Source organism: Monosiga brevicollis, genomic scaffold (assembly GCF_000002865.3).
Source record: "Monosiga brevicollis MX1 MONBRscaffold_42 genomic scaffold, whole genome shotgun sequence".
Lineage (NCBI taxonomy): Eukaryota > Choanoflagellata > Craspedida > Salpingoecidae > Monosiga > Monosiga brevicollis.
The window spans coordinates 126,538-152,027 of NW_001865079.1; the positions used below are offsets into that span (position 1 = coordinate 126,538).

Below are 25,490 nucleotides of genomic sequence, written 5' to 3' on the forward strand. Positions count from 1 at the left end.
CCCTCAGCGCACTTCATACACCTGGCTCACTGCTGCATTTGCTCCGCCTGCCTCCTACCCAGCAATGCCCGAAGTCGCCGCCGACAAAGGCAAGAACGGACGGCTGTCCAACGCCGCCAAGGCGGGGCATCGCCGCCACGTCTACCAAAACCCCAAGACCTCGAGGATCGAAAGGGGCTGGATGCAGCAGGAGCTTAATCGTGGCCGCACCTTCAACACTATGCGCAACCTACCCGGCACCCACATCGACCACACGAGAAACCATCCTGATTTCTGTCGTACCCAATGGGCGTCAGACAACAGTAGCCGTGGTGCTCGTCTTGGCAAGGAAGGTGAAGCCATCCGCACCCGTGCACAGCCCAAGGCGCAAACAACGGGATGGAAAGGCCCACGCGGCGGCGGCGGCAGCAGCAGCAGCAGCGGCATTGGTAAAAGTGTCGGTGCTGGCACTCGTAGCGCTATGCAGGCAGCAAGCCGCACCGCCGCCCGCCAGACTGCACTGCGCACAGGCGCACGGATTGCTGGCAGATGGCTTGCGGGTGGTGCCGCGCGCGTGCTTCTGTGCAGCGTGCCTGGTGGCGCATTTTTCTCGGCCGCGCTGCTGGCCGTCGACCTCTACATGAGCTACTACAACACTTGTGGGGGCGACGATGGTGGCCCCGGTCGTGGAAATCGCGAGATGGCCCGCGATCCGGGTGGGGTAGCCGTTCCTCGTGGAAATCTGGAGGCCTTCAGCAAAGCCCCAGAACTTGCCGCCGACGATGCCGCTGCCGTGCTGGCCATTCTTATACCCCGTGCGGAGGCGGAGCTTCAAGGTCTTCCCTTCAGCTCTCGCACGGGTGACCTGCACTCCGCCGTGGTGCAGATCGTTGTGGCAGAACTCGCCACTAGCATCTACGTCGACAACGCCTACCCGTTTTTTTCCCTTCATTTCAACAAGGATGCCTGCCTTTACCCCGTGCTGCACCCGCTGCTGCGCGAGACGCTCGTGGGCCACGTCATCGCCACGCTGGACTACTACCTCAAGGGGTTCCTCAACGGCGGCGTGTACCCCGTTGAATACCTGATGAACTGGCACGAAGGCAGCTGCGGGGTGCAGCGTGAGGAGCTTAGGCAACACGTTGTTGACCTCCGCACCTTGGTGGCAACCCACGGTGGCGAGGGGGTTGCGTATAAGTCACTTCTCGAGATGCTGGCTGAGGCTGGCGTCGCAGACCTTGTAAGAGGGACCGATCAGCCCGAAGAGGCCACCAGCACCGGCAAAACCACCGACGCATCGGCCAGCAAGTTCCGCACCAGTTTTCGCATTATCGGGACCCTGGAGCGAGCCGAGCGCGATGGTGACGTCGTCGCCTTGGTGCCCGGTTTTCGTGTCGAATACACGGTGGAGACCACACCTGCTTATCAGAAGGTGTTAGACGCTCATCTTGCTGAGCATGGCGTGTACCCAGATGGCTATGCCACTGTGCAGCGTGTGTATGCGCGCGCGGCTCGGGCTGCAGAGCAAGTCATGCCCCGCATCCCTCTCTTTGCCCCCTACTTTGCCATGCTCCGCATCATCACAGCCTGCTCCGCACTGGTGACGTCGCTTCGGTCGACAGGGAAACTGCCACTCCTGAGTCTGCCAGTCGATGCATTCCGCACGGGGGCCAACTGCAAGCTGACACGCCTGACACCTCCTTTGTATCCCCCCCTGCCCGTGCGCTACTACAAGCAGCACGTCATTTCGATACGTCTGCTAGACCTCGTCAACCAGCTGCGTGCCAACGACAACCTTTCTGCTCTCACGCTAGACTCGCGTCACACACGAGCCTTTGAGCCCTCCAAGCTGGATCGTGAGATGGAGAGGCTTTCCTTACGCGTCTTTGAACCAATGGCCGACGTTACTTCCGCCGTCCAAGCTGCTGTTGCTACACTGGCCCAGCGCCAGCTGCCAAGCGAAGTGGACTTTGCCAGTGTCGACCTGGACGCTCTCCAGACGCACGTTCAAAATCAGTTGACTGCAGTGGCCGACGCTTGGCCAACAGTGCTGCTGCCCCGAATGATTGTGGATACAACACGGCATTTACTGGCCACGTCCCTCTTTGATGACGAGCCGTCACAGCTGCCAAACGATGGCGGTGTGGACATTGAAGCTCATGAAAAAGCTGTCAGGGCCAGAATGCCCAGCAAAGAGGTGACGGAGCAGCTACTGCAGCCATTCCTGCGCCGCCTTTCGACCATAGACACAGTGCCTGACCGCAGCACTGCCGTCCGCCAGCATTTTGCCGATGAACTCATCACGGCTTTCCGAGCGTCGGCACTGTTTCCTCCGTGCAAGTTTCGCGAGGAGAGCCGCTTGCGAAAGCAAATTTTGCACACGCAAACTCAGTTGCGTGAAGAGCTCGCCAAAATTGATGTTTATCAACGCAGCATGGAGAAGGCTACCGAGGAGTACCGGACATCCCAGCTTGAGGCGCTTGCACAGGAGGTCCAGGATCTACATGCAGGCTTTGACCGTCGGGTGCTCGCCGTGCCTCCCGGCTGTGCCGTTGACCCAGCCGCAGTACAAGCCTTTCGGCAGTGGCTAGCCGATCAGGAACGACAGTCGCGTCAGCAGATTGAGGAAAGAGTGCAGCGCCAGGTTACAAGCAATGCCCAGGCTTTGGATGACGCTCGTCGCGATGTCAATCAGAAGGTGCAGAAGTTCATCCAAGGAATCGAACATACACTGCAGGTGGAGCCAGAAAAGCGACTCATGGGCATCCTCTCGGAAAAAGCTTCAGCATATTCATCTCAGCTTGCGGATGGAATTGTCCAGCTTCATGCCCGCCAGTCGGCTATCATTTTCCTTGACGACAAGACGATAAAGGGAAGAGTCGTGTCTCGCTGCTTGGGCGTGGCGGATCGGAGCTTCCTCAATGGGCATCAGGAGGATCCGAGGATCATAGGGGGCTGCGGGGTCAGCCTTGAGGACCTAGAGGACAGCCCGCTTTTAGCCACCACCCTATCGACCGCTCAGGCACAACACCTGCGCGTAAGCCTCGCGCTCAAGACCTCTGCGGGATCCAGCACAGACGTGAACGCCCAAGCTGTGGGTGCAACTGTGACCCGGCTAGATTTGGAGAATGGCCAATCTGCACTGGCTTTTCGCTGTCCGACTGAGAACGGATGCCTTGCGTCGCCCTCTGAAGCCACGCTTTGGCGAGCATGCACCCACGACGGCCGCGGGCACGTGACACCCGGACTTGGGCTAGTCATGGCAGAAGCTCGAGCGCTCATCGGCGACTGCCTCGAGCATGACGACTCGGTTGCTGAGGTAAAGGCAAAGCTATTGACGCTTGTAAAGCAATCACCCAGCGTGGTCTCAAGCCTTTCGCAGCTGGCTGCCGAAACGGAGCCTGCTACGGGCGCAACCCTGCTCCACGTGGCGGCAGCCTTTGCTTGCCCTAACGCCACCGAAGTGCTATTGGAAGCAGGCGCCAATGCAATGGCGACGGACAACGAGCAGGCCACGCCACTGCACTACGCCGCCGCTGCCGCGGCAGCTTTGCTGGAAGAAGGCTCGCGCGGCAGTGCTAACGACCCTGACACCAGCCCACACCAGGCTGTTGGCAATTTTGCAGGGGAGCATGAGGCACCAGAGCTGGCAACAGTACGGCTTTTGGTGAATGCGGGCGCATCGCCTTTTGTAAGACAAGGCGCGGGCCTAACGCCACTTTTCGTCGCCTGTCAGGGAAATGCTGCCGCCACGGCTCTGGCCATGCTGGATACACACAAGGCTGGTGGTGGGTGTGACGTCAATGTGGGCCCGGACTCGGACATGATGCCCCTCCACTGCGCCGTAGCCCACGACATGGCGGCCGTGGCAGCTCGCCTTGTCCAATGCGGAGGGAGCTTGGAACGGCGGCGGCGTGCCGATGGTGCCTCTCCATTCCTCTACGCATGCATGCGAGCGTCCCATTCAACACTGGACGCTATGCTCTCTGCGGCCAAGAATGTACCGGACATTGACCACATGCTGGAGGGAAATTACAACTGCCTGCACTGCCTTGCCGCCTATTCTGGCAACAAGTCCTTGGCCAGCTGCTCCGACCTCCTTCAATCTGCCCAGGTCCTCCAAGCGGTTTACAAGGGTGCCAGCTGGCGGAGTCTCTGCTGCCAAAAGGACAGCAACGGTCGGACACCAGCAGAACTCGCACTGGGCAGTGGTCTGCCAGAACTTGCCATGTTACTTGGCGAGCAGCTGGACGCCGATTCTGAGTTGCGATGCTTACAGGCCGCCCTGGCTGCGGGAGCTGAAAGTTTTCTACGGGCCCACGCAGGACGCTTGCCACCAGATCTTGCCCGTGGGTGTGTGAAGCGCGGCTTCCGTCTCATGTATTCTCCTCAAAAGACAGAAAAGATCGTGAGTGATGCCCTGAATGCCCATACTGGCGAACAGGATGCAACCTTGCTGCTTACAGCCGTAGCACAAACACGGCAAGCCGTTCTGTTGCGCACCATTCTGGAAAAGCAGCACAAGGGCAAACTACAGGTGGCCGAGTTCCTCAGACTCGCGGCAATAGCCAATGACGTCTCCCTTGTGAGCGAGACTTTACCAAAGGCGGACCAAGCGGCCATGCACGCATCGCTTTGCGCCGCACTGCGGCAGGCATCCTTGATGGCTGCCAGCCTGCTAGCCGACAAGCTGAATTTTACAGTGCTCGCCAAGCCGCAGATTGCCGAGGTTGTGGAAGCCGCCATATTGTCACAAAATCGGGACGGTTGGGCCCTCATCGCACGCTTCGTAGCGCCGGATGATATGCAGCAGCTTCCGTCGTGTCGGAATGGCAACGCACTGCACTTGGCCGTGACCAGTGGAGCCACCATCCTCATCCCAGCCATCGCTGCTGCCGGGGTATCGAGCGAGCAGCTTGACGACGATGGGCGCTCACCGCTCGAGCTCGCCGTGGCCATGAGTAGCCCTGCGCTTGTGGAGACGATGTGGCGCGTTCGGCCATCGCGGCTGCGCACTGGCGAGGACCCGGGCGTTGTCAGGGACACGGCGCCATCTGATGCCTCGCTTTTGACCCGCGCCATCTGCCACGCTCTTGAGCTAAGTGATGAGGTCATGTTGAGAACCCTTCTGCGGCTCCCAGGTGACGGTTCCAAGGCAGAAGCCTTGTTGCGTCAAATACCTGCAGCTGAGAAGAGTCGGCTTCTTCGCCACAGCATTGACACGGGGGCTCTTGCCCTACTCAAGTTTTGCCTGGGGCTTCTCCGATGCATCCCGACCCCCGATGCCGTGGCCGCTGCTGCGGTCAAGGACAGACCGGACCTTGTCGCCTCCCTCTTGGATACCTTAGCGGGTCAGAACAACCCCAAGGTGCTAAATGAGGCCGTGGTGGCTGCTTACGAGGCTGCTATGGGTGTCTCAACACCCGTGTTGGGCCTCGTGCACCTTATGGCCAACGGCAAGGTGGGGACAAGCACATCTGCGGCGGACGCGTGTAAAATGTGCACCACGACGCCCTCCTTGATGCCCCTTGTGCAGGCGGAACAGCTTGCAGGGCGTCTCCGTGCTGTGCAAAACGCGATTGAATCAGGCACGGTCGCTGAATTGCGACATGCACTGAAAGAGCTCCCTGATAAGGGTCTACACTTTCGTGACCCAGATACGGGCAGCCCGTTGCTACACTGTCTTCTTGCCAAGCGGCGTCTCAACGCCCTGAATGTGCTCCCGCCTGGCTACAAACTAAACTCCCTGGACTTGGGCGGCCTGAGCAGCTGGACCCTGATGCTTCAACAGCTATCAGCCCAGGATATGAATGAATGGCTGCAGGCTTTGTGCTTGAGTGGGCATCAGACACGAAGTCAGCTGGCAGACGCACTTCTCTGCTCTGTAGGGGGGCATACGCCCTTTGAGCTGGGGCGCATGGGACTGGCTCAAACGACGGGGCTCCAAGTGCTCGCCACGCACGTGGCTGTTGGTTGTGAGGATTCCGAGGTCGATGCCGTGTCGACGCTGCCGGTCGTGCGCGGAGCGGGCAAATATGTGGGCTGCACTGCACTTCACGTGCTTTGCAGCGAGGCTGGTGCGAGTGCCGTCCAGGCGTACCTGGCGGCTCTGGAGGAAAGAGGTGCGAGCCCGGCAGTTATGCGCCAGGTGGTGAACGCCCGAGACCGGCAGGGTCGCACTCCACTGATGTGCCTGGCTGCTAGCCGCGGGACTGATGTTGGGTTTGCTGCTCTTACAAGGGCCGGCGCGGAGTTTGATGCCGTGGACGGATGCGGCCGCGGTGTGCTTCATCACGCGATTGCGGCCAGTCACACTACATGGCTTGGCAATGTCCTCTTGGATCCAACCACTGCTTCCCTGCTACCTCGCGGGCCCGATGCCGATGGACGGAGGCCCGCCATGCTGGCTGCCCAGCTTGGGCTTGGTCAGGTGCTACGGCTCTTGCTGCTTCACAGGGACGAGCAAGAACACCTATGCACGCCGGATGTGTGGGGCCACACGGCGCTCACCCTGGCTGCTAGCGAAGGTCATGACGACCTTGTGTGTATGTTGGTAGATGACTATGGTGTAGACCCGGATGCTGTGTGTGAGGGGCCGCTCAAGGTTGACATTCAGCAGCGTTCCATGAGCAGCAGCGGACTTGCCGCAAAGGCAGGTATGACTGCAATTCACCTGGCAGCGCAGCGGGGCCACATGCCCGTCGTGCGTGCCCTTCATCATCGTGGTGTTTCAGTGTCAAGGCCCAATGTACATGGACAAACTGCGCTGCAGCTGCTCTTGAGCGCCGGGCGTGCGGATGCCATTGACCTCCTGTCACCGACACAGCTCATGGCGGTGGCCAACGAGCCACAAATGGGCGCCAGCCTCTTATCCGCCGCCGCACGCGGCAACCTATCCACCACAATTCTTAATTTGGTCCACCTTGCCGGCATCGCAGTTGATGCCGCCGATGCCAAGACGTTGATGACACCGCTACATGTAGCCGCAGCCACAGGTGCGCTGCAGTCCGTACGTGCTCTCCTCGACCTCGACGCAGATTTTCTGGCTTGTGACTGCCAAGGTCGCACGCCGCTGCACATGGCAATTGAGTGTCGACAGCCAGACGCAGCCGCAGAGCTTCTACGGGCCGCACTGGAGGAGGGTGAAATAAAACGGCTTTGTGCCGCGACGACTGCCGATATTGTGGGTGGGGCAACAGCATTGCATGTGGCAGCCGAGGCAAACGATGTGGCCACAACTGCACGCCTATTGCGAGCTGGGGCTGATGTCAATAAGCCTGACGCCCGTGGGAACACACCAGCTCTCTGTGGCTTGCGGCGCCACGGTGATGGTGGTGACCTGAGAGTGCTCCAGCTTCATGTTGCTTATGGCGACGAGAGCCTGGCGTCACGTGTTAAGTTACCGTCAAACCACGGCAAGGAGGCGGCGGCGTTGCTTGAACGCTTGAGGTATGAGAAACCCCTGGTCAAGCCGGGCGAGCCACATCCACACCCACGGCGGCGTCTGTATCTTGAGCCGGATGACGTTACCCACGCTGGGGACATTCGACCACTTCTCCGCCGCGCCTTAGAAAGGAGCAGCAGCCAACTAATGGAGCTGGCGCAGGTACAACTAAGGTCCGACACCAGCAATGATGGCCCCAAGACGACCGGAAACACGCCGATCGCAGAAAGCGCTGGCGCCACCTCAAGCACGTGGCTAGATGTTGCCCAGGAAAGCGACTCGTGTCTTGCGGAATACTTTGTTGCGGTGACCGAAACCACGGGAGCTGAAGACCTCCTTGAGACTCAAACGCCAGCTGTCATGACGGTGGCAGAGCGGCGTTTGGCTGTGCGGCAAGCCTGCCAGGGACTCTTGCAAGCCCATTGGCACTTTGGGGCAGAGGGTACCAAAATTGCGGTGGAACACCTCAACTCAACCAACCTCACAGCCAAAGACGTATCTCTGACCGCGCTCTGGCCGGGCAGGAAGACTGCCAAGCAAGCTCTCCTTGTCAGATGCATTGCCGAAGCTGCACGTGGGCCTTGTGAAGCCGATGTACTTCAATTTGGACTGGACGCCATGCTTCGCTGCGCACCCGATAGCTTAAGCGCGGCCGGCGCTAGTGCACTTGGTTTAGTGCTGAACCAACTGGTCTGTGTTGGAGGCTCTCTCTGGCTTGGCTTTGTGTGCACTAGCGGCGCGGCGGGGGGCGCACTGGCTGATTTGACGGGTTTTGCACAGGATACTATGGATCTTTTGTCGGCGTGCCAGGATGAGGCTTCCTCCCTCAGGGCGCTCAAGTCGCTAATCCCTAACGCACTAGCACGAGGCGCAGCTCGGATAGAGTGCAAGAAGCATCGTGCACGGGTTCCAGCGGTATCACCCAAGCCAAGTGCAAAGGGCCCGGCAGTATCACCCAAGCCAAGTGCGAAAGGGCCGGCAGTAGCACCCAAGCCAAGTGCGAAAGGGCCGGCAGTAGCACCCAAGCCAAGTGCGAAAGGGCCGGCAGTAGCACTCAAGCCAAGTGCAAAAGGGCCGGCAGTAGCACTCAAGCCAAGTGCGAAAGGGCCGGCAGTAGCACCCAAGCCAAGTGCGAAAGGGCCGGCAGTAGCACCCAAGCCAAGTGCGAAAGGGCCGGCAGTAGCACCCAAGCCAAGTGCGAAAGGGCCGGCAGTAGCACTCAAGCCAAGTACGAAAGGGCCGGCAGTAGCACCCAAGCCAAGTGCAAAGGGGCCGGCAGCGGCGGCACGTGGCGTCAATCTGGACCGAGCAGCTGGGTCAGCCAACACAAAGCATGCGCAAATAACCTCGACTCCACACCTCAAAGACTTACGCGCAGCTGCACAGCAAGCTTTGGCCGTGGCGCTAGCCAGCGCCTTTCCGGACCATGACGTCGAGCATGTGGAGCAGTCGTTTGCTAAGGACGTCTCCCACCCTCTCTCTCCAGACGTGCTTGCCCACTGCACAATGTTGTTTGACACGATCGAAAAAGCGGAGCAGCGGTTGTCGGCGATGGACATGAGCGGTGTGGTAGCGGAGGCGCGACAGCTTGGACAGCATCTAGCCAAGCGCCCTGGTTGCGGTTTTCCTCACTCCACGGACGACGAGGGCTGGAAGCAATGTGCTCACCTGCTAGCTGTACTTCGTGTCACGGCACGTCGGCGTCTAGGCGTGCGGCCGTATACAACACAGTTGTTTTCCCTCCTTGCCCTCCTTCATGGCATGGATGCCGATGGCGAAGGGCTGCAAGGTCGCGTGGCGCAAATTCGTACAGGGGAGGGCAAGTCGCTGCTGTTGGCTCTTCTTGTCGCATACCTTGCCCTGTGCGGACGCACCGTGGACGTTGTGACCAGCTCGGACGGTCTAGCCACTCGTGATCAGGCAGAATTTGCATCCTTTTATGAAGAGTTTGGCCTACGTGGGGCACACATCTGCCGAGAGGAGCCGCAGCCTGAGCACTTTGAAGCCCCCATTGTCTACGGCACGAATGCGGCATTTGAGTTTGGCGTGCTGCGGGCGATGTTAGGCTGGCCAGGTGCGGCTGTTGCGAGCAACGGTGCGCCACGTCTGCGCGATGTTGTTGTAGTGGATGAGGTGGACAACATGCTGATTGACACGGCCTTGTCGCCAGCGCGCCTCGCCCGGCCGCGGCTGCATGATTGGACCTGGCTGTACGAGCCTATCTGGCATTTTGTGGAGAAGGTTTTGAACGCGGAGAGTACCAGCGCACCATGCTCTCGGCTTCGGAGCCACCTGAACAGTGTGCTGCTGCCAAGCCTTCGCGAACAGCTTGCCGACGTTCCAGATGATGACTTGGGACGCCTCGTTGCCTCAGCACTGGCGGCACGTAGCAAGAAGCGCAACGTCGACTATGTGGTGCAGAATGACGAGGTGTTGATTGTGGATTGGGCCCATACAGGTCAGTTGCAGCACGGGTCGCGATGGTCCGGCGGCGTTCATCAGTTTGTCGAAGTGAAGGAGGGGTTGGAACCGAAGAGCGAGTCCTTGACTGTCGCCTCGCTCGCACACCCGTCCTTCTTCAACGGATATCGAAAGCTCGTGGGGGTCTCCGGTACCATTGGGTCTGTGGGAGAGCGCAGCGAAATTGGTAAAATGTACAACACGTCCAGCTTTGATGCACCCACGCACCGCACTCGCCTGCTAAAGCAACTGCCGACGATCCTGGTGGATGGTGACTATGAGAAGGTATACCTCCCTCGGCTTTGTGAGGAGGTGGTGCGAGCCGCAAGTGGGGAACAGGCACGGCCTGTATTGGTACTGTGCGCGACGCTTCGGAGCGCGCAGCAGGTGACTGCCGCGCTGGCTAGGTCGTCTGCTGCCGGGTCCTGGGCCCGCCTCCAGCAGCTTACCAAGGTGCAAGCGGAGGACGAAGCGCTCATTGTTCTTCGTGCTGGAAAGCCCGGGACGGTGACTGTGGCTACCAATGCTGCCGGGCGCGGGACGGACGTGCGGCTAGCCTCCGAAAGCATCCGATCCGGGGGCTTACATGTGCTCATAACGTTCCTTCCGGCCAATCTGCGCGTGGAGGAGCAAGGCCTGGGCCGTGCCGGTCGGCAAGGCCAACCAGGAACCGGGTGTCTTTTCATCCACACGGGTGGTACAGATCAGCTCGTTCATACCCTAACTCAAGGCACGCGCTGCGCATCAACGCTGGGGGTCAAGCAGCTTTTCACCCTACGCGAGGCGTACATTGAAGCACAGTCTGAGGCACGCATGCGACGCGCTGCGTTGGAGCGCCGGCTTTATGGCCTGCTATACCGATTCTCGCAATGCCTGTCCCAGTTTCGCTGCATAACAGTCGGGGCGATGGAGCAAGCTGCTGGTATGCCGAAGAGCAGTGCACCCGCGCTGACTAAAGCCCTGTGCCAGCTTCGCGGGAAGGCTGCACCAGAAGAAGAGCCTTTGCTGTATCAGGCGGAGGGGCTTCGAGCCCGGGCCGGCGTGGTGCTCGAAGAGGCTTGGGCGGTGTTCTTCTCGCAACAGTGCCAAGTGACCGCCAGCAAGGATGATGCCTACGTGGAGGACCAATTCAAAGTCTGGGCTCAACAGTGGCTCCCGGATGATGCCGTCATGTGGTTACGTGGAATTCTACTGATGCCGGGGCATGAGGAAGCTTGATTGATCGTTGGCTGAATACTCGGTTGGCATGCAAAGCACTGTGCATGGCCGTTATAAGGCAGAGAGGACGGTGTTGGCATCAAACTCGTCCTTGAGGGCCGTGCTTCGTGTATTTTGCAACGTGGTACAGACCGTCTTGTGTGATAAAGTTGTGTGACTACCGCTGTCTCTTCTTGTTGTGCCACCTGCTGCGGGGCACGATTTCCCTATCCCGGGACAGTTATTCTAATGGTGCACCTGGTCTGGTCACTACTTGCCGACCACACTGGTCCAATCGACTTGAAGACACCAACAAATCTCTTGTTTCGTTGAGACATCTCTAATACTCCTGTAAAATGCTTCCTCAACACTTATGCGCCTCCTCGCTACCCAAAACATGCCGTGGAGACGGAGATTGAAATTGGTAAGGAGAAACCTTGAGAACAGAAACGCACGGTAGAGGTAGGCATCATCGAGGAAATTGAGGCGAAGGCGGTGCTGGAGGTGGCCAATGTATGTGAGGAGCATGTAGCGGGATAGATAAACGCGTATGCAACGCGGTGTGACGCCATCAGGTCGCGTAAAGCGGCAAAGGGTCGCCGCTGCGATGGCGGCATGGCAATTCGAAACAATGAACACCAGAAGGTGGTATCTAAAACTTACCTCTGTGAGTTTAAATTTTTCCATCTGACATGTTAATTTATATTATGCACCTTCAAAATGTAGTGTTTTAACAGCGCACGACGGCAGTGAGAGTGGCAGAGTGGAGCGGCTTGCTGCATGGGCGCTTGCCGCCGATGGCGCCTTGTTCTGGTGATCTTGCCCTCGCCAGACTGCATCATGACTGAACAAACATTCCCCGCACTTCCCCACTGCCGCGCGTCATTCCTGATGTGACATGATAAACTCACACGTGGCTTTAAATTGATCGAAAAAGAGGGGTGCGGGGCGTCTTGCCCCTTGCCCCTTGCCCCTCTTCACTGGCCGTGTCCCTTGTTCGCCCTCCCATGTTTTCAAATTGGCTCGATAAGGACAGTGGCGCGCGCAATCGTCTCATGGAACGTGGGCAAGCGCTGGCTTCCCGGTCAACCCGTCGAGTCAAAAAGGGTCGTGCCTCTCAACAAAAACGCGCACGCTCAAGCGCGGTGGCCCCCTAGTCAGTCACGTGAGTGGGTCAAGTGCAGCCGGTCCCAATGGGGGGTTTGTCCCCTTCGAAGACAGAAATCCTGTCTTCGAAGCCAATAGGACAAACGCCACCCATTGGGTGCGGAGGTTTGGTCTCTGGTCAAAAGCCCAAGTCTTGCCACTGGCCGTCCGAGTTGGATTCGCAACACGCCCGTGCCGCCGCTCGACTCTTGTGTCATGTTGGAACGAGAGAACAAGAGCCAACCTTTTTTTTTCATAGTCTTGACTCGCGCCAAACCAAGCGCACACCATCAAGCAAGCGCCCCACACCAAAAAAACACAGGCTTTCATCATGATAATGTTGTTATCACACTCCCTCCCTCCCCCTTTACGACTGAATCACTGAGACCAGACCAGAGCACGGCACCGCACGAGAGCACGCCCGTCGTCGAGTCGAGTGCATCATGTCACCCCTGTGGTCATCTCAGAACAGAAAAAAGTCCTGGGGGTTCCTTTGATTTTTTCCTTGGAATCATCATCTGCAGAAACCTGCATGGCAGACTGCACAAACCTTGAGGCACGCTACAGTTAATTCCTATGGGGACCAGGACTCTACCGACACAACCCTGCAGATCACGTGCAGGAAGGCAACGATGGGGGTGTGGAAGGTGTTGCACAGGCTACGACTCGCAGTGTAACACCCTTTGCTTTCCACCGGCACACAATGTGAGAGCTGGGTCAAGGTCAAGAGAGGTTGGCGGCACACACATTGTGTTCTCACACACACACTCAGAGAGAGCGCAAAGCAAAGGCAAAGCAAAGCAAGGCAAAGGTTGTGTTGTGTTGTGTGTTCATTATGATAAGGATCACAATGCCATTGGACCCCCTCCTAACTTGCACAAGCCGCCCCCGCCCCAATGGCAGCCTGATCTGATGGGTGAGGACTCGACACACGAGGGCACTGTCTCCGACGGGCACAGAGACGTGACCCAAGCCCAAGCGGCCCACATCAGGGGGCCCCAAGAAGGGCAGCGTGCAAGGTTAGGGAACAAGAAGGGGGGTGAACCCCATAAAGACCCTTTGACTTGCACACCGCCACCAGAAAACCACGAGAGAGCGACAGAGAGAGAGAGCGACAGAGAGAGAGAGAGGAGTGATACAAGATGCAACACACCTTTGTTACCTTTGCGTATGTACGTAACAAACAGCACAGAACCGCATCTTGCGCGCTGTCCACCTTCCACTTGGCAAGGAAGTTACTCGCTACGACGCGCGGCTTGCTTCCGTACCCGACTCGTTCCAGGCGACGGTCGTGCTCTGGCTCTGGCTGGACGACTTGGAAACAGGGGGTCGACAGCCAGACAGACAGCCAGCCAAAGCATCAGAACACGAGTCATAGGCGTGCGTGTACATGGAATGGCAACCAACCAACCCGCTGTGCCCCAACACACACACACACGCATGGTGCGATCCGATCCGATACGCTCTCTCTCTCTAAAAGACTCTCTCTCTCTCTCTCTCTCTCTCTCTCTCTCTCTCTCTGTGTTTCTTTTGTTCATTCCTTTGTTCATTCTTTTGTTCTCTCTCTCTCTCTCTCTCTTAATGTCTCTCTCTCTGTCTCTCTCGCTCTCTCTCTCTCTCTCTCTCTCTCTCTGTCTCTCTCTCTCTCTCTCTCTCTCTAACTCCCTTTCTCTGTGTGTGTCGGTAACTCGGGTGGCGTCATTTTTCCAACCGATTGCCTCTGCTGCATTTGCTCGCGCTTGCCTCCCCTCTCTCTCTCTCTCTTGCTCTTGCTCTCTCTCTGTTGCAGCTGGCTGCCATATGCCACTGACAGACTGACTGTGTGCGCTCGAAGCTTGAAGCTCATTTTCAGTCGTTGTGGTGGGTCGCCTTTTTGGCATTTGGCCATCGTTCCATCAGCTGCTCTGGCCATTAACGGCCTGGGCTTTGTCGGACACGGATGATGGCGGCTTGTGTGCTTCCCTCGGTTCCCCTGGCTCAGTTTCGGCGACCTCCTGCGCCTGTGAAATCAGCCGTTCCCGCTTCCTCGTCTTCCAACATGGCCGCCGCGGCTGCCCCGGCCGCCCCCCTCCCCACGGCTCCTACCACCTCGCGTCGCTGCTCCCCCGTCAAGCAAGAATCGATGGACGCCATCACTGATCTCTTGCAAGCCACGCTCTGCAAAATCGAGACGGCCTCACCCGCTCCCGCTCCCTCGTCCTCGTCCACCCTCGCGCCTCGCCGCGGTGTCAATGTACTATCCCTTCAAAATCTGGCCGAGACCAACACGGCGGCCCTCACGCCCGCCCTGACCCCGGTCCCGCCACCCGCCGCCAACACCACCAGCTCGAGTGTCCCCTGCACCCCCACCAACGCCTGCAAGACCGCCAACGTCACACCCCGCAAGGCCCGCCTCACGCGTCGCCTGACCTGGAGCGACGAACGCGGTGGTCAACTCGAACACAAGTGCCACTTTAGCAAATACGACGAACCCTATCGCTGTGGTCGCCGACCCCACGCGCGCCCCACCGTCCAAGCCGACCTCGACATTGGCGCCACCCTCACCGACTCGAGCACCGTCCTGGCCTTTGACTCGGCCCAGCTCTGCGCTCCACACCTCATGGCCGAACGTGCCTGCCAGCAAGGCGTCGTCCTTGAACAAATCAACGTCCGCCTCCCCTACATCTTTTGCACCGTTCGGGTCGCCAACCTGGCTTACGCCAAATCGGTCAAGATCAAATACACTTGCGACAACTGGGCCACCTCGGACGTGGTCGAGGGCGCCTGGATTTCCTCGGGCCTGGAACGCGACACGGAGCGCTTCGTCGCCACCATCAGCCTCTACAACTTTCGTCTCATCAAAAATCTTCAGCTCTGTGTCCAGTACAACGCTGCCGATCAAGAACGCTGGGACAGCGCCGATGGGCGCAACTACCAGCTTCGCCAAGTCTCCCGTGCCGATGCCCGCACCCTTTCCCCTCCCCCCTACCGCAAATGGCAACAACAGGGGGCCTGGCATGACTCGTGCCTCGGCGCCTTTTTGTGATCAAACACGCCCCGCCAGCCGCCTGTCCATAACCCTCTGCTGCAGCTGCCGTTCTGGCTCCCTCTCTCTCTCCCTCTCTCACCTCCCGGGATGTCATGCGTGGCGTGCGCTATGCGCGCACCTTTGGTGGCTTGCGTGTTCAAGTTGGGTGAGCGGCAACACACACGAGTTGTTGCCGTTCCCCATGGCTTGAACACGTCACCAAGGAAGGTTGCGCCTTGTCTGCCCGCGCACCCCGCTCGACTTTGTTCTTTCTATACTATCACAATCATGTGTGTTGTGTGTGCTCTGCTCCATAATCTGCGATGAGCCTTTATTCACCCCTTGTGTTTCCTCTTTTTGTTCCCCGCACATGGCTGAGCCATGATGGCATGCATTTGATATTCAAGCATCGCCCTGTTCCTGTTTTCTTAAAAGGAGGCTGCCTCCGCTCATAATTTCCCCATATTAGTACCCTGGCGAGTTTCGTTCGTTGTTCAAGACAAGAATCGCACCGCGCACCGCTGCTGGCGCCCTCGATTGTGGCCCCAGCCGGAAAATCGACCCCCTCTCTCATAATAATGACAGTCCATCACACGCATCGCCAGATCAAAAAGCTCAAAGCTCTCATCCGCTCGTCCCATCACTCCTTCAGACCCGGTCCTTTTCAAGTTTGCATCAGGTGACACCCAAGAGATGGTGCGTCTCTGTGTGTGTGTGTGTGCCATGATGCACGATCACACGATCTTATGTCACACACACGCTCTCTCGAATCTCTCTCTCATTTCCTAACGTGATGTGCGTACACGCAAGAGTGTCTTTGGTGGGGACATCCATGTGGTTGGTCCTCTGACCACCCAGAGCCACGTGAGTGACGATTATCTGACAATTTAGTTATGCTCACTTTATTCGCTCATATGGCAGACAATGTCCTTTTTCTTTAATGTCAGATGAAATGTTTTGTCCGGAGGAGTGACTTGGTTGAAAGGACAACGCGCCGACGGCGACACGATCGGAATGCGCGCACACACACACACACTCGCGCGCGCGCGCGCGATTCAGATCTCAACGGCCGTCCCAAGCAGACTGGCTAGTTGGTTGGCCTCGCAGATCCAAGGCTCATCGGCGCGAATCCACCCAGCTCTTTGGTCCAGCAGCCAAACATGAGCATGCAACATTGGTGTGTGGATCCCGAGCTTGCATTCCGTCCTGTCCCATTGCACGGACAACCGTTGCGCGTCGTGGGCGATGGACAGCGCCTACCCGCAACCCGCCATAGCCCTGGCCGAGCAATGCGACTCCAGTGGACATCCATGTCCCCCCATCCGCTCTCAAGCACCCCACTGCCTCTGCAAGAACCCGTCCCCTGCCTCCGCCCAACCGAGCCGCCCACACGCCCCTCCCCACCAATACGACGACTCACCGTCTGACACCAACGAGACTCACACCAACGAGACTCACGCCAACGAGACTCACATTAAGCCCTCCTCTTCCCTGGCGTTTCCTCTTATACCTCTTTTACTGACATCTCTGGACATGCTACGTCATTTTTCAATCGCCCCTGCGCCCGAGCACGCAGTCGCGCTCGACACCAGGCCAGAGCCCTGGATGTTCTTCCTCTTGCGATCCCAATATCCCTTCCCTCAACTCAAATTTACATCTCCCGAACACAGTTGCGCACCTTTCTTTACCTCCCATAGCCTCTGCTTGCACGCTCAGCCATGATGCCGTGCCTCCCTAGCGCACTGTCGGCGCTCTCTATCCTCGCTTTGCTTGGTACAGCCCCGAGAATGTTACTTCATCCCGTCCTGTCCTGCCCCTCGCCAAGGCCCCTTTCCCTCACGCGCACCCAATGACCTGCCTTGACCATAGGCGCCGTGGCTGGAGCCGGTATGACTACACTGCCTCCAAGCCCGACAACCCGCGCCGCGACCACATCGCCCGCCGCGACACCACCGCTCTGTAACTTTGATGGCATGTGCTTCTGCCCCATCGGTCTGACCGCCCGCATCGAGCTCGACGCCTTCCGCTGCCCCACCTGCCTTTGCCTGATTGACGAGGAAGAAGACAGCTTTGAGGTGCCCGCCACTGAGGAGCCCACCGAGGACCCCTGCAGCTTTGACGGCACCTGCGACTGTCCTGACCACCAGCAGGCCTCCATTCGTGTACGTGCAAAAGCGTCCCCCCTCCCCGCATGTTATCGGAGACAAAGCTGCTGCTGCCATCCGCTTGCTCCGTACCTCTGGTCAGTACAAGAGGGGTCAAGACCCATTCACTGACAGGGATCGCGCTCTTATGCTAGGTTTACGATGGTTGCCCGACCTGCATCTGCTCAGACCCCGTGACGACGCGAGCACCAACCACCTCTCGCATCCAGACAACCACCCAGGCACCCATCTCCACGACCAACATTCAGGCCACCTGCGCCCCCTATCGCCCATGCAACTGTCGCCCTGGCGCAATCAGCGTGGACACGGTAAGCACCATAAATTTGAGAGCACGCATCAAAGTCGAAGCGCGTGCCTCCCTTGACCTTGCTCGGGCTAACGCCCCCGTCCCAACGCTCAGTTTGACCGATACGGTTGCCGGAGCTGCTCCTGTAAGCCCGTTCCAACCACAACCCCGGCACCTACCACTACCAACTCTCAAGCCCAGACTACTGTCGGACCCCAAGTAACCACAAACCAGAACAGCTGCAGCGCCTACGTACCCTGCAACTGCCGACCTGGAGCCGTTCCTCGAGATTACGTGAGTCCCGGCCCGTGCCTGCCGTCCGTCTCACCTGTCATCTCATCCAGGTCACTCACCAACACGTTCCATTTCACACCTCAAAGTTTGACCAAGATGGATGCCGCCGCTGCTCCTGTCGCGCGGCCACCACGCCTGCAGCTAGTTCTGCCCCTTCCTCCACCCAGACCTCGTCTAGTTCCACATCAAGACCCTCAACAACCACCAGTTCCTCAATCTCCAGCTCGTCACGGTCCTCTTCCTCTTCCTCTTCCTCATCAACGTCATCCTCTTCCTCTTCCTCTTCAACGTCATCCTCTTCCTCGCACTCATCAACGTCATCCTCTTCCTCGCACTCCTCGTCCTCGACCACCTCTACCACCTCACCGCCTCTCAATCGTAAGCCCTTCTCAACATGCGACACCGCTTGGCGCCGTTTCCGCGCACGTTTTGTGGATGCACCGCATGCACCCCTATTCATGCCCAACCGTGCTCTTCTCCGCAGCTGGCTGCCCTGTTCCCGACTGCCACTCTTGCCAAGCGCACCAAAACGTCATCAGCTTTGAATACAACGGTTGGTACAAGCAAATGAATACAACATCCGCATTCTTGTTCGCCACTCAGGCGGCACCTGACGGAATGCTTCAATTCTGCTCCTGTATTCTCCAGGATGCTACTATTGTCGCTGCGAGGACAGGAATGCACCCCAAACTTCGCCTTATCCCCCGCAATGTGCCAACCCTGATTGCCACGAGTGTCAAGCGCATCAGACCGTTGAGTTCTATCAAGAGGCCGGTGAGCATACACGTGCCGCCCATGGACACACCCTGTTCTGTGTTTCTTCCAACGCCAAACCCACCTAACATGCCCATTCACATGGACTGCATTCCTGGCACCATGCCTAGGCTGCCCCAAATGCCGCTGTGTCACTCCCGGTGAACCTAGCACCTCTCGTGTGCCGCTGACCACAACCCAACCAACCACGACCCCTCGTCATGTTCCCACCACGACCCCTCGCCATGTTCCCACCACGACACATCGACCCATGCCAACTACTGCAGGATCAACCACCGCCCCCGGCCCCACCAACGTTCCCGCTGACCAGTGCCCAGTGCCCACGCAGTGCAATGGCGCCTGTCGCTGTGAGTGCTTGCACTGCCCATGTGCACATCTCCAAATGAGCAAGCGCCTCGAGAGGCCGCTGGCCCTCGAGACTGGTATGGACTCTGACCACTCACTTACCCTGCCTTGCAACAGCTTCAGAGGTGCCCTTTTGGACAACGGTAGCTGGTTGCTACGGGTGCCTGTGCATTCCCAGTGCTGAGAATCGTGAGTTCTTGGATGCAGGCCTTGCCGCCAACCAAAGACCATCAGGCTTACCTCTTGCCTGCTAAAATTGGGGCTTTGCGCAATTAGGCGACTATGATGTCAACTGCAGTGCCCCTGCAGAAGACCTGACAGAGTGGATCTATTCCTCTTGGAACCCGTGGTCTGCTTCGTGTGGCATGGCTTACCGGTACGCGATCAGACCTCGGTTTGGCCTCGAAATTGTCATCTGTTTGCAGTCTCATGCCTTGGTCGCAGGTTTCGAATGGCGCTGTTCTGCCCTGCAGCTTTGTGCGGGGCAACTTGTGGTCACCCGCTCGAGGTTGAGTCCCGTGACATGGGACCCTGCCCAACAACTACCATTGCCCCGGCCAACAACGCCCAGTCGAGTGATAACGGGAAGCAAGCATTTGTGCTGCGCGATGCGCTGGTAAGACTTGGACCGTGTGCATTTTTGTGTGCACCATCCCATCTTGATAGTGTGCTTGCTTGACGACTGTGCACTGGCTCATCTTGTGTTGCTTTGTTTTTTTGTTTTTTTGTTTTTTACCTTGACCCTCTCGGCGCAGACGGGTCCGGCCATGGGCCTGATTGTGGCCGGCATCGTGCTGCTGTTGCTCGTGGTGGCAGCCATCGTCGTAGCCTTGCGTCGCCGCCAGTCCCGCCATGTCATGAATGAACTTGAGGGCTTGGAGTACGATGATGGTTCGCTCAGCCTGAGGTACGGTGTGCCTTGGCTTGCCCAATAACATCCTTAAACGTTGCCTCGGCATTTGGTCTGGGCCGTCCCGCCAAGCCTCACTGGTGGCACATGCCTGTGTTTAGGCCAGCGCCTGTACCGCTGCATCGCGACAGCGAGGCCCAGCCCATCGTCGCCAACCCGGCGTTTGAAGATGAGGCATGATACGCTCCAGCCCGTCTTTATAAGTGTGATGGCTTGATGAGCCTGCTCCCCGTCCCAAAGCTTGAGTTGCTTGGTCCTCGTGTCCATAAACATACATGCGCACCGTTTTCATGTTGACTGCCCGTCCCTACGCGCGGTCTGGCAGTGGTTGTCAATCCGCACATACCAATTTCAGCCAATCATTTTAAAACCGAGTCGCAGTGTCATCCTGCAAGGAGTCTCGACTGGAGTAGCACTTGAGATGCAGCACAGAAGCGTCAAAGAAAATATGGTGTTCGAATTCGACAGTTGTCGGAAGAATGGAAGGCTGTGCAGCAAATGAAAGCCGGCAAAAATAATTCACTAAAGGGTGACCAAGCAGGTGATACTAAAAAAAAAAACCCGAAGAAGGGAGCTGGAGAAGGTAGCCGGACACGTGCAGAGGGTATGGGCTCTCATTTTGTTCGCAAAGAGCAGGGGCGAGAACAAAAGTGTTGCAATACAGCGGCTGGCGAGCACGTTGGCACGGTTCACACATCCTTCAGCCACCCCTGGCCCTGAGGAAAAAAAAAACTATTCTATGCATGTTTATTTGGTTCTTGCTGGTTTTACCTTGGCGAATAGCTCGCTAGCCAACTCATATTTCCTCACACTTTTTGTGCCAAGCGTGTTGGTCGTGCAAGCGATTGCAGCTGGAAGGAGTCGGGCTTTGGCAGTCAGTGGGTCAGTGAAGGGATCGCACAGCGATCGATCATAGCAAGTCAAGCAGGGAATTGGTCATCACTCGCAATGACCGTGACAGCAATAAAAGGCGGGTAATCGAGAAAGAAGACCAAGAAGCAGCCAGCTTGATCCAGAAGAAAGCGCCTCGAGCGAGCGCGTGACCGACATGCGCAGCTCACGCGCCTCCAAAGGGATAGACGCTTCAAGGACTGGGGACGTGCTTGTGGATGGCTTGCTTGATCAGTTCGTAGGTGACGAAAGTGGTGATACAGCTGGGCAGGACGCGCAGGATGTTAATGTGCAACCCGCGATAAAAGCCGCGCCAGCCGTCGGCCTGCAAGATGTTTTTAGCGATGGAAGCCAGACCAGCTGGATTGCGACTGTCTTGCATGCGAGCCCGAACCACCTCATGAGGGTAGGTGATGGTACCGGCAACGAGTTTGGAGCCGGCCGAAGCTAGGATGAGGCCCAAGATGGATTCCTGGATGGGAGGCCAATGGCAGCAGTGTGGTGGTGGCGGTGGCGGATGACCGAGAAGCGCGGGGCGAGAGTGAGAAGCTTGTTGGCAGCGGTGAAGAGCAAAGTGATTAGCAGAGCAGGCAGGGACGAGGGCTTACGCGGCCATCGGGGCTGGCGTCACGAGCCCGGTGTTTGAGCTCCTCATAAAGGGGAAACTGGATGGCCACGTGTAGAAGACCGAGGAAGGAGGCACCGAGGCCCTTGTAGAGTGCGGTGATGCCTTCGTGTTTGGCAATGTGGAGCATATGCCCCGGGACGGAGAGCCGTTGGAGGACGGCTTGCTCAGTACGGTGATAAACGGCCGAGATGATGCGCGTCCGGACAACCCAGAGTGGGTTGGTGAGCACGTCTACCACGCCTGCGGCACCCATGGCGGCCAGGCAGCTCTTCCATACGGCGCCACGAGTATTTGGCTCGACGCCCAGGCGTCTCCTAAAGGCATCGTACAACTATGGCGGGACAAATCCAGGCCATTGAGGCAAGGAAGAGCGTCATGTGCGAGTGGCTGTGCCGGTGGATGGATAGGTGTTGTCAAGGATGAAAAATCATGTGGCACGGGAGTAGGGGCAGACGCACGGGAAAGTAGGTGGCCCAGAAGAAGGGGAGGGTAATGAGACTAGGTTGGAGGCCTCGAAACCAGCCGCGGTAGCCTTCCTGGTTGCGAATGTCCTGTAGGGCGGCGACGAGGAGCCATTGTATCAGCTGTTCGGAGGGGCCTGCGCATGCGCTTGAACCAGGGGGCGGGGGGGGGCAGGGGTGTGATGCACGTGCACAAGTCGTACCCTAAGAATGGTCCAGAGCCCCGCTTGGTGGGACGTGCCTGGATGAATGACACCCTCGACCTGCTGGCGAACCTTGGCTACGTCCAAGGGAGAGCACACGAGGGCGTTGACTAATCCACCACCGGCACCGGCCAGAATGGACTGGTTGTAATGAATCCAATGGGCGGCACTCGTCAAGTAAGAGTGGCTCGCTGCGGGTGCCACCGGCGTCGCCGACGTCGGCGCCCCCGACGACGACGAGGAGGAGCTCGCCGTCACAGGCATGTCCTTTGGTACTACCACAACCCCTGCCTCCCCCACCCACACGAGGCTAAAACCAACCAACCCCTCAACCCTTCAACGCCCTGCCCCCCCCCTCCTCCCCCCGCTAACACAAGCCTTCAGCAGCCCGTCCAACGCGACACCGACTGCGCGCACGACAGAGAGAGAGAGAGAGAAAGACAGAGAGACAGAGAGAGAGCGTTTTGCGAAAAAAAAGTGAAAACTCGATGAAACTCTTGACACACTCTCTCTCTCTCTCTAAATCTCTCTAAATCTCTCTCTTTCTCTTTCTCTAAATCTCTCTCTAAATCTCTCTCTCTAAATCTCTCTCTCATCTCTCTCTAAATCTCTCTCTCTCCTGTCTCTCTCTCTCTCTCTTCTTTCTTTCTCTCTCTAAATCCCTCTCTTCTAAATCTCTCTCTCTATGGGGGAGTGAGGCCAGTGGATCTGAGAGGGAGGAGAGGGGCTGGGCTGGGCTGGGCTGGGCTGGGCTGCCGTTTGAGAGATTCAATGGGGTTTCGTATGCACACCCTCCAACAAACTCGCATCGAGCCGGATACCGCGGAACGAAGAAACACACAGCTACACCCTCCCATTGCCCTCAGTCTGCCCCTGGCTCCCGGCTCTCCCTGCCTGTCTACTCACTCACTCACTCTCACTCCGCTCTCTCACTCACTCTCTCTCTCTCTCACTCACCGCTCACTTCCGCCGTCTCCGTCTCTCTCGCTCCGTCTCTCTCGCTCTCTCTCGCTCTCTCGCTCTCTCTCGCTGTCGCAGATCCACGTGCTGTGGTTGCTCAGGTCGTGTGCAAAACATCAACAAGAGCTCCAGGCTGAGCCGTTCCTCGCTATGAGCAGCACCCTCTGTTCACTACGCCCTTTGCCTTTGGCTCATGGGGCACGGGAAAAGTAGACGCTGATACCCTCTCCGGCCATGACCGGTGCCAGTATCTCTATCGACAACCTGCCCTCGCCCACTGAAGAAGCCAGTGGCGCTGCCGTTTGAAGCTTTTTTTCTCTTTTTTTTTCTGCGATCATTCGCACATTCTGCGAAACCCAATGGCTCAAACTGTGATAAACATTACACTACACTACAATCACCTTGGTATATCTTCACTGCATTCGCCTGCTCAAAAAGTATTTTACATCCTGGTGTAGGTGATGAAAATCAATAGTACCTCTCTTAAATTGAAGTATCGCCAACCTCTTGTTGTGGTTGTGGTTGTTGGAGGTGAACCACTGGCAAACGGCAGCGCCCCCGCCCGCCGCCCGCCGCCTTGGAGCTCCTCCTTCCGACGCTGCGGTTGGCGCACATCGGTTGAGACACTACCCTTTCTTGCGCTCACCTCTCCTGCTTATTTTTCTTCTTCGCAGCCTCCCGGAAAGCCTTTGTGCATTCACACACAACATCACACAAGCCCCACGTCACACAAGCGAGCGACCGCCAACATTTTCTTGGTGCATATTCGCTTCTGCAGGTACGCCGCCGGCCGGGGGGCGGTCCTTGTTCTGTGCTCGTTCCATGCTTGTACTGAGCTTGTTCTGTGCTCGTTCCATGCTTGTACTGAGCTTGCACTGGACTTGTACTGTGCTTGCACTGGACTTGGGTCTTGGTTTCGGCCGCACTGACATTGGTTTTGTAACGTGTCAAACGCAGACGACTCGTCGTGGTCTCGTCAGCACTGAACCAGGCCATAGCCGCCTCGTTGCTTTCGCTCGTCACTGCCTTTGCCCTTTCCAAGCAGTCGCCGCTCGTCGAACGGCCGCACACACTGGTACCTACGCTTTTGGCAGTTTCTTCTCCCCTGCTCCTTTTCTGCCCCTGCTTCCCCTCCCGTGCTACCCCCTCACATCTTGGACCCCCCCAGCTCGCGCCATGGCCAACAAGAGCAACCTCTCGGCAGCCGAGCTGGCTCGCTTCCCCGCAGACAAGCTCATTCCCAAGGATGAGACAGGCGTAACCGACTTTCTTGTAGGTACTTGCCTTTTGCCCAGAGACACGCTCTTGATAGCACCAACTCACACTGGTTTGCCCCCCCCCCCCCCGTTGCTGCCTCCCTTGTTTTTCTATTCAGCGTGCCCGCCCCGACTACGATGGCCGTGGCATTCGCGTTGCCATCCTGGATACGGGCGTCGATCCCGGTGCCGTCAACCTGCAAGTCACCTCGACTGGAGCTCGCAAAATTGTCGACCTTATCGATGCCACTGGTCGGAATGCGCTGTTTCATCCTTGTGCACCAGCTACTGCGCCTATCCCTAAGAGCACCCACCCCATTCACCTCTCTCACATGATCTTCGCTGCATCATACAGGCTCTGGCGCCGTCGACACGGCTACCGTGGTCCAGCTGAATGAAGATGGCACCCTCAAAGGCGCCTCCGGCACCGTGTACACGAACGTGTGTGATATGCGCCTGCTTCCCCTTGACCCCCACCCACCCCCATACCTTCAACTGACACAACTCTTCGTGGTCAGGTCCCCGACGCCATGCGTAGCCGCGACGGATCTTATCGAGCTGGCTCATTTTACCTCCATAACCTCTACACCGGAGGTCTCCGCAAGCGCATGGAGGTCAGTATTCCTGCCGCATCCACTCACTGGCCCTAACCATCTTCTCCCAGCCCTGACGCGCATCATGTGGCAAGTAGGCGTGGCGTCGCAAGGACTGGGACAAAAACCATGGCCAGCTCCTGGCCAATGCCCGCAACGCTCTTCGCAAAGCACTCGCTGTCGATGCAAAAGATCAAGTTGGTCTGCGCTGCCCATCACCGCTACTAGCTGGCCCGTTGCGACGCGATCATTCTTGTGACCGCAGGTTTGAGCTGACACGACTTCTCCCGTCACCCGCTTGCGCCAAAAACATACAGGACCGAGCGCACCTTGAAGAGTTGCAGGGACGCGTCAAGGCCCTTGAGACACTGCAAACCTCTTATGAAGACAAGGGTCCTCTCTACGATTGCTTTGTCTTCAAGAGCAACGAGGATGAGGTGAGGTTTTTTGGGTTTTTTGGGTTTTTTTTTTNGGGGGGGGGGGGGGGGGAA

The 25,490-nt window shown here is 57.9% G+C and overlaps 5 protein-coding genes across 5 annotated transcripts in view; 4 read left to right on the forward strand and 1 right to left on the reverse strand.

The window, feature by feature from the left end:
- Window positions 1–64: 64 nt before the first annotated feature.
- MONBRDRAFT_12635 (uncharacterized protein) lies at window positions 65–11,101 on the forward strand (the record flags this gene model as incomplete). The annotated part of the gene is made up of 1 exon (XM_001750482.1): window positions 65–11,101. One exon carries the CDS (start codon window positions 65–67, stop codon window positions 11,099–11,101), a length of 11,037 nt encoding a protein of 3,678 aa, XP_001750534.1.
- A 3,163-nt stretch (window positions 11,102–14,264) lies between these two features.
- MONBRDRAFT_12636 (uncharacterized protein) lies at window positions 14,265–15,251 on the forward strand (the record flags this gene model as incomplete). Its single annotated transcript, XM_001750483.1, has 1 exon — window positions 14,265–15,251. The coding sequence occupies one exon, from the start codon at window positions 14,265–14,267 to the stop codon at window positions 15,249–15,251; it is 987 nt and encodes a 328-aa protein (XP_001750535.1).
- A 1,703-nt stretch (window positions 15,252–16,954) lies between these two features.
- MONBRDRAFT_30044 (uncharacterized protein) lies at window positions 16,955–20,187 on the forward strand (the record flags this gene model as incomplete). The annotated part of the gene is made up of 12 exons (XM_001750484.1): window positions 16,955–17,006; window positions 17,103–17,395; window positions 17,533–17,706; window positions 17,799–17,978; window positions 18,463–18,535; window positions 18,627–18,752; window positions 18,863–19,174; window positions 19,215–19,286; window positions 19,374–19,473; window positions 19,542–19,713; window positions 19,853–20,004; window positions 20,109–20,187. 12 exons carry the CDS (start codon window positions 16,955–16,957, stop codon window positions 20,185–20,187), a joined length of 1,785 nt encoding a protein of 594 aa, XP_001750536.1.
- An 885-nt stretch (window positions 20,188–21,072) lies between these two features.
- MONBRDRAFT_39198 (uncharacterized protein) lies at window positions 21,073–22,454 on the reverse strand (the record flags this gene model as incomplete). The annotated part of the gene is made up of 4 exons (XM_001750511.1): window positions 21,073–21,370; window positions 21,507–21,857; window positions 21,985–22,077; window positions 22,191–22,454. The coding sequence occupies 4 exons, from the start codon at window positions 22,452–22,454 to the stop codon at window positions 21,092–21,094; spliced, it is 987 nt and encodes a 328-aa protein (XP_001750563.1). The 3' UTR covers window positions 21,073–21,091.
- Window positions 22,455–24,326: 1,872 nt separating this feature from the next.
- MONBRDRAFT_34612 (uncharacterized protein) overlaps window positions 24,327–25,490 on the forward strand; it is a gene marked incomplete at its 5' end in the record, with an annotated part of 7,412 nt that continues 6,248 nt past the window's right edge. The window contains 6 exons of the mRNA XM_001750485.1: window positions 24,327–24,422; window positions 24,526–24,658; window positions 24,762–24,847; window positions 24,925–25,020; window positions 25,098–25,196; window positions 25,317–25,436. Of these exons, the coding sequence (XP_001750537.1) occupies window positions 24,327–24,422; window positions 24,526–24,658; window positions 24,762–24,847; window positions 24,925–25,020; window positions 25,098–25,196; window positions 25,317–25,436 (630 nt within the window). The remainder of the gene's footprint in view (window positions 24,423–24,525; window positions 24,659–24,761; window positions 24,848–24,924; window positions 25,021–25,097; window positions 25,197–25,316; window positions 25,437–25,490) is intronic.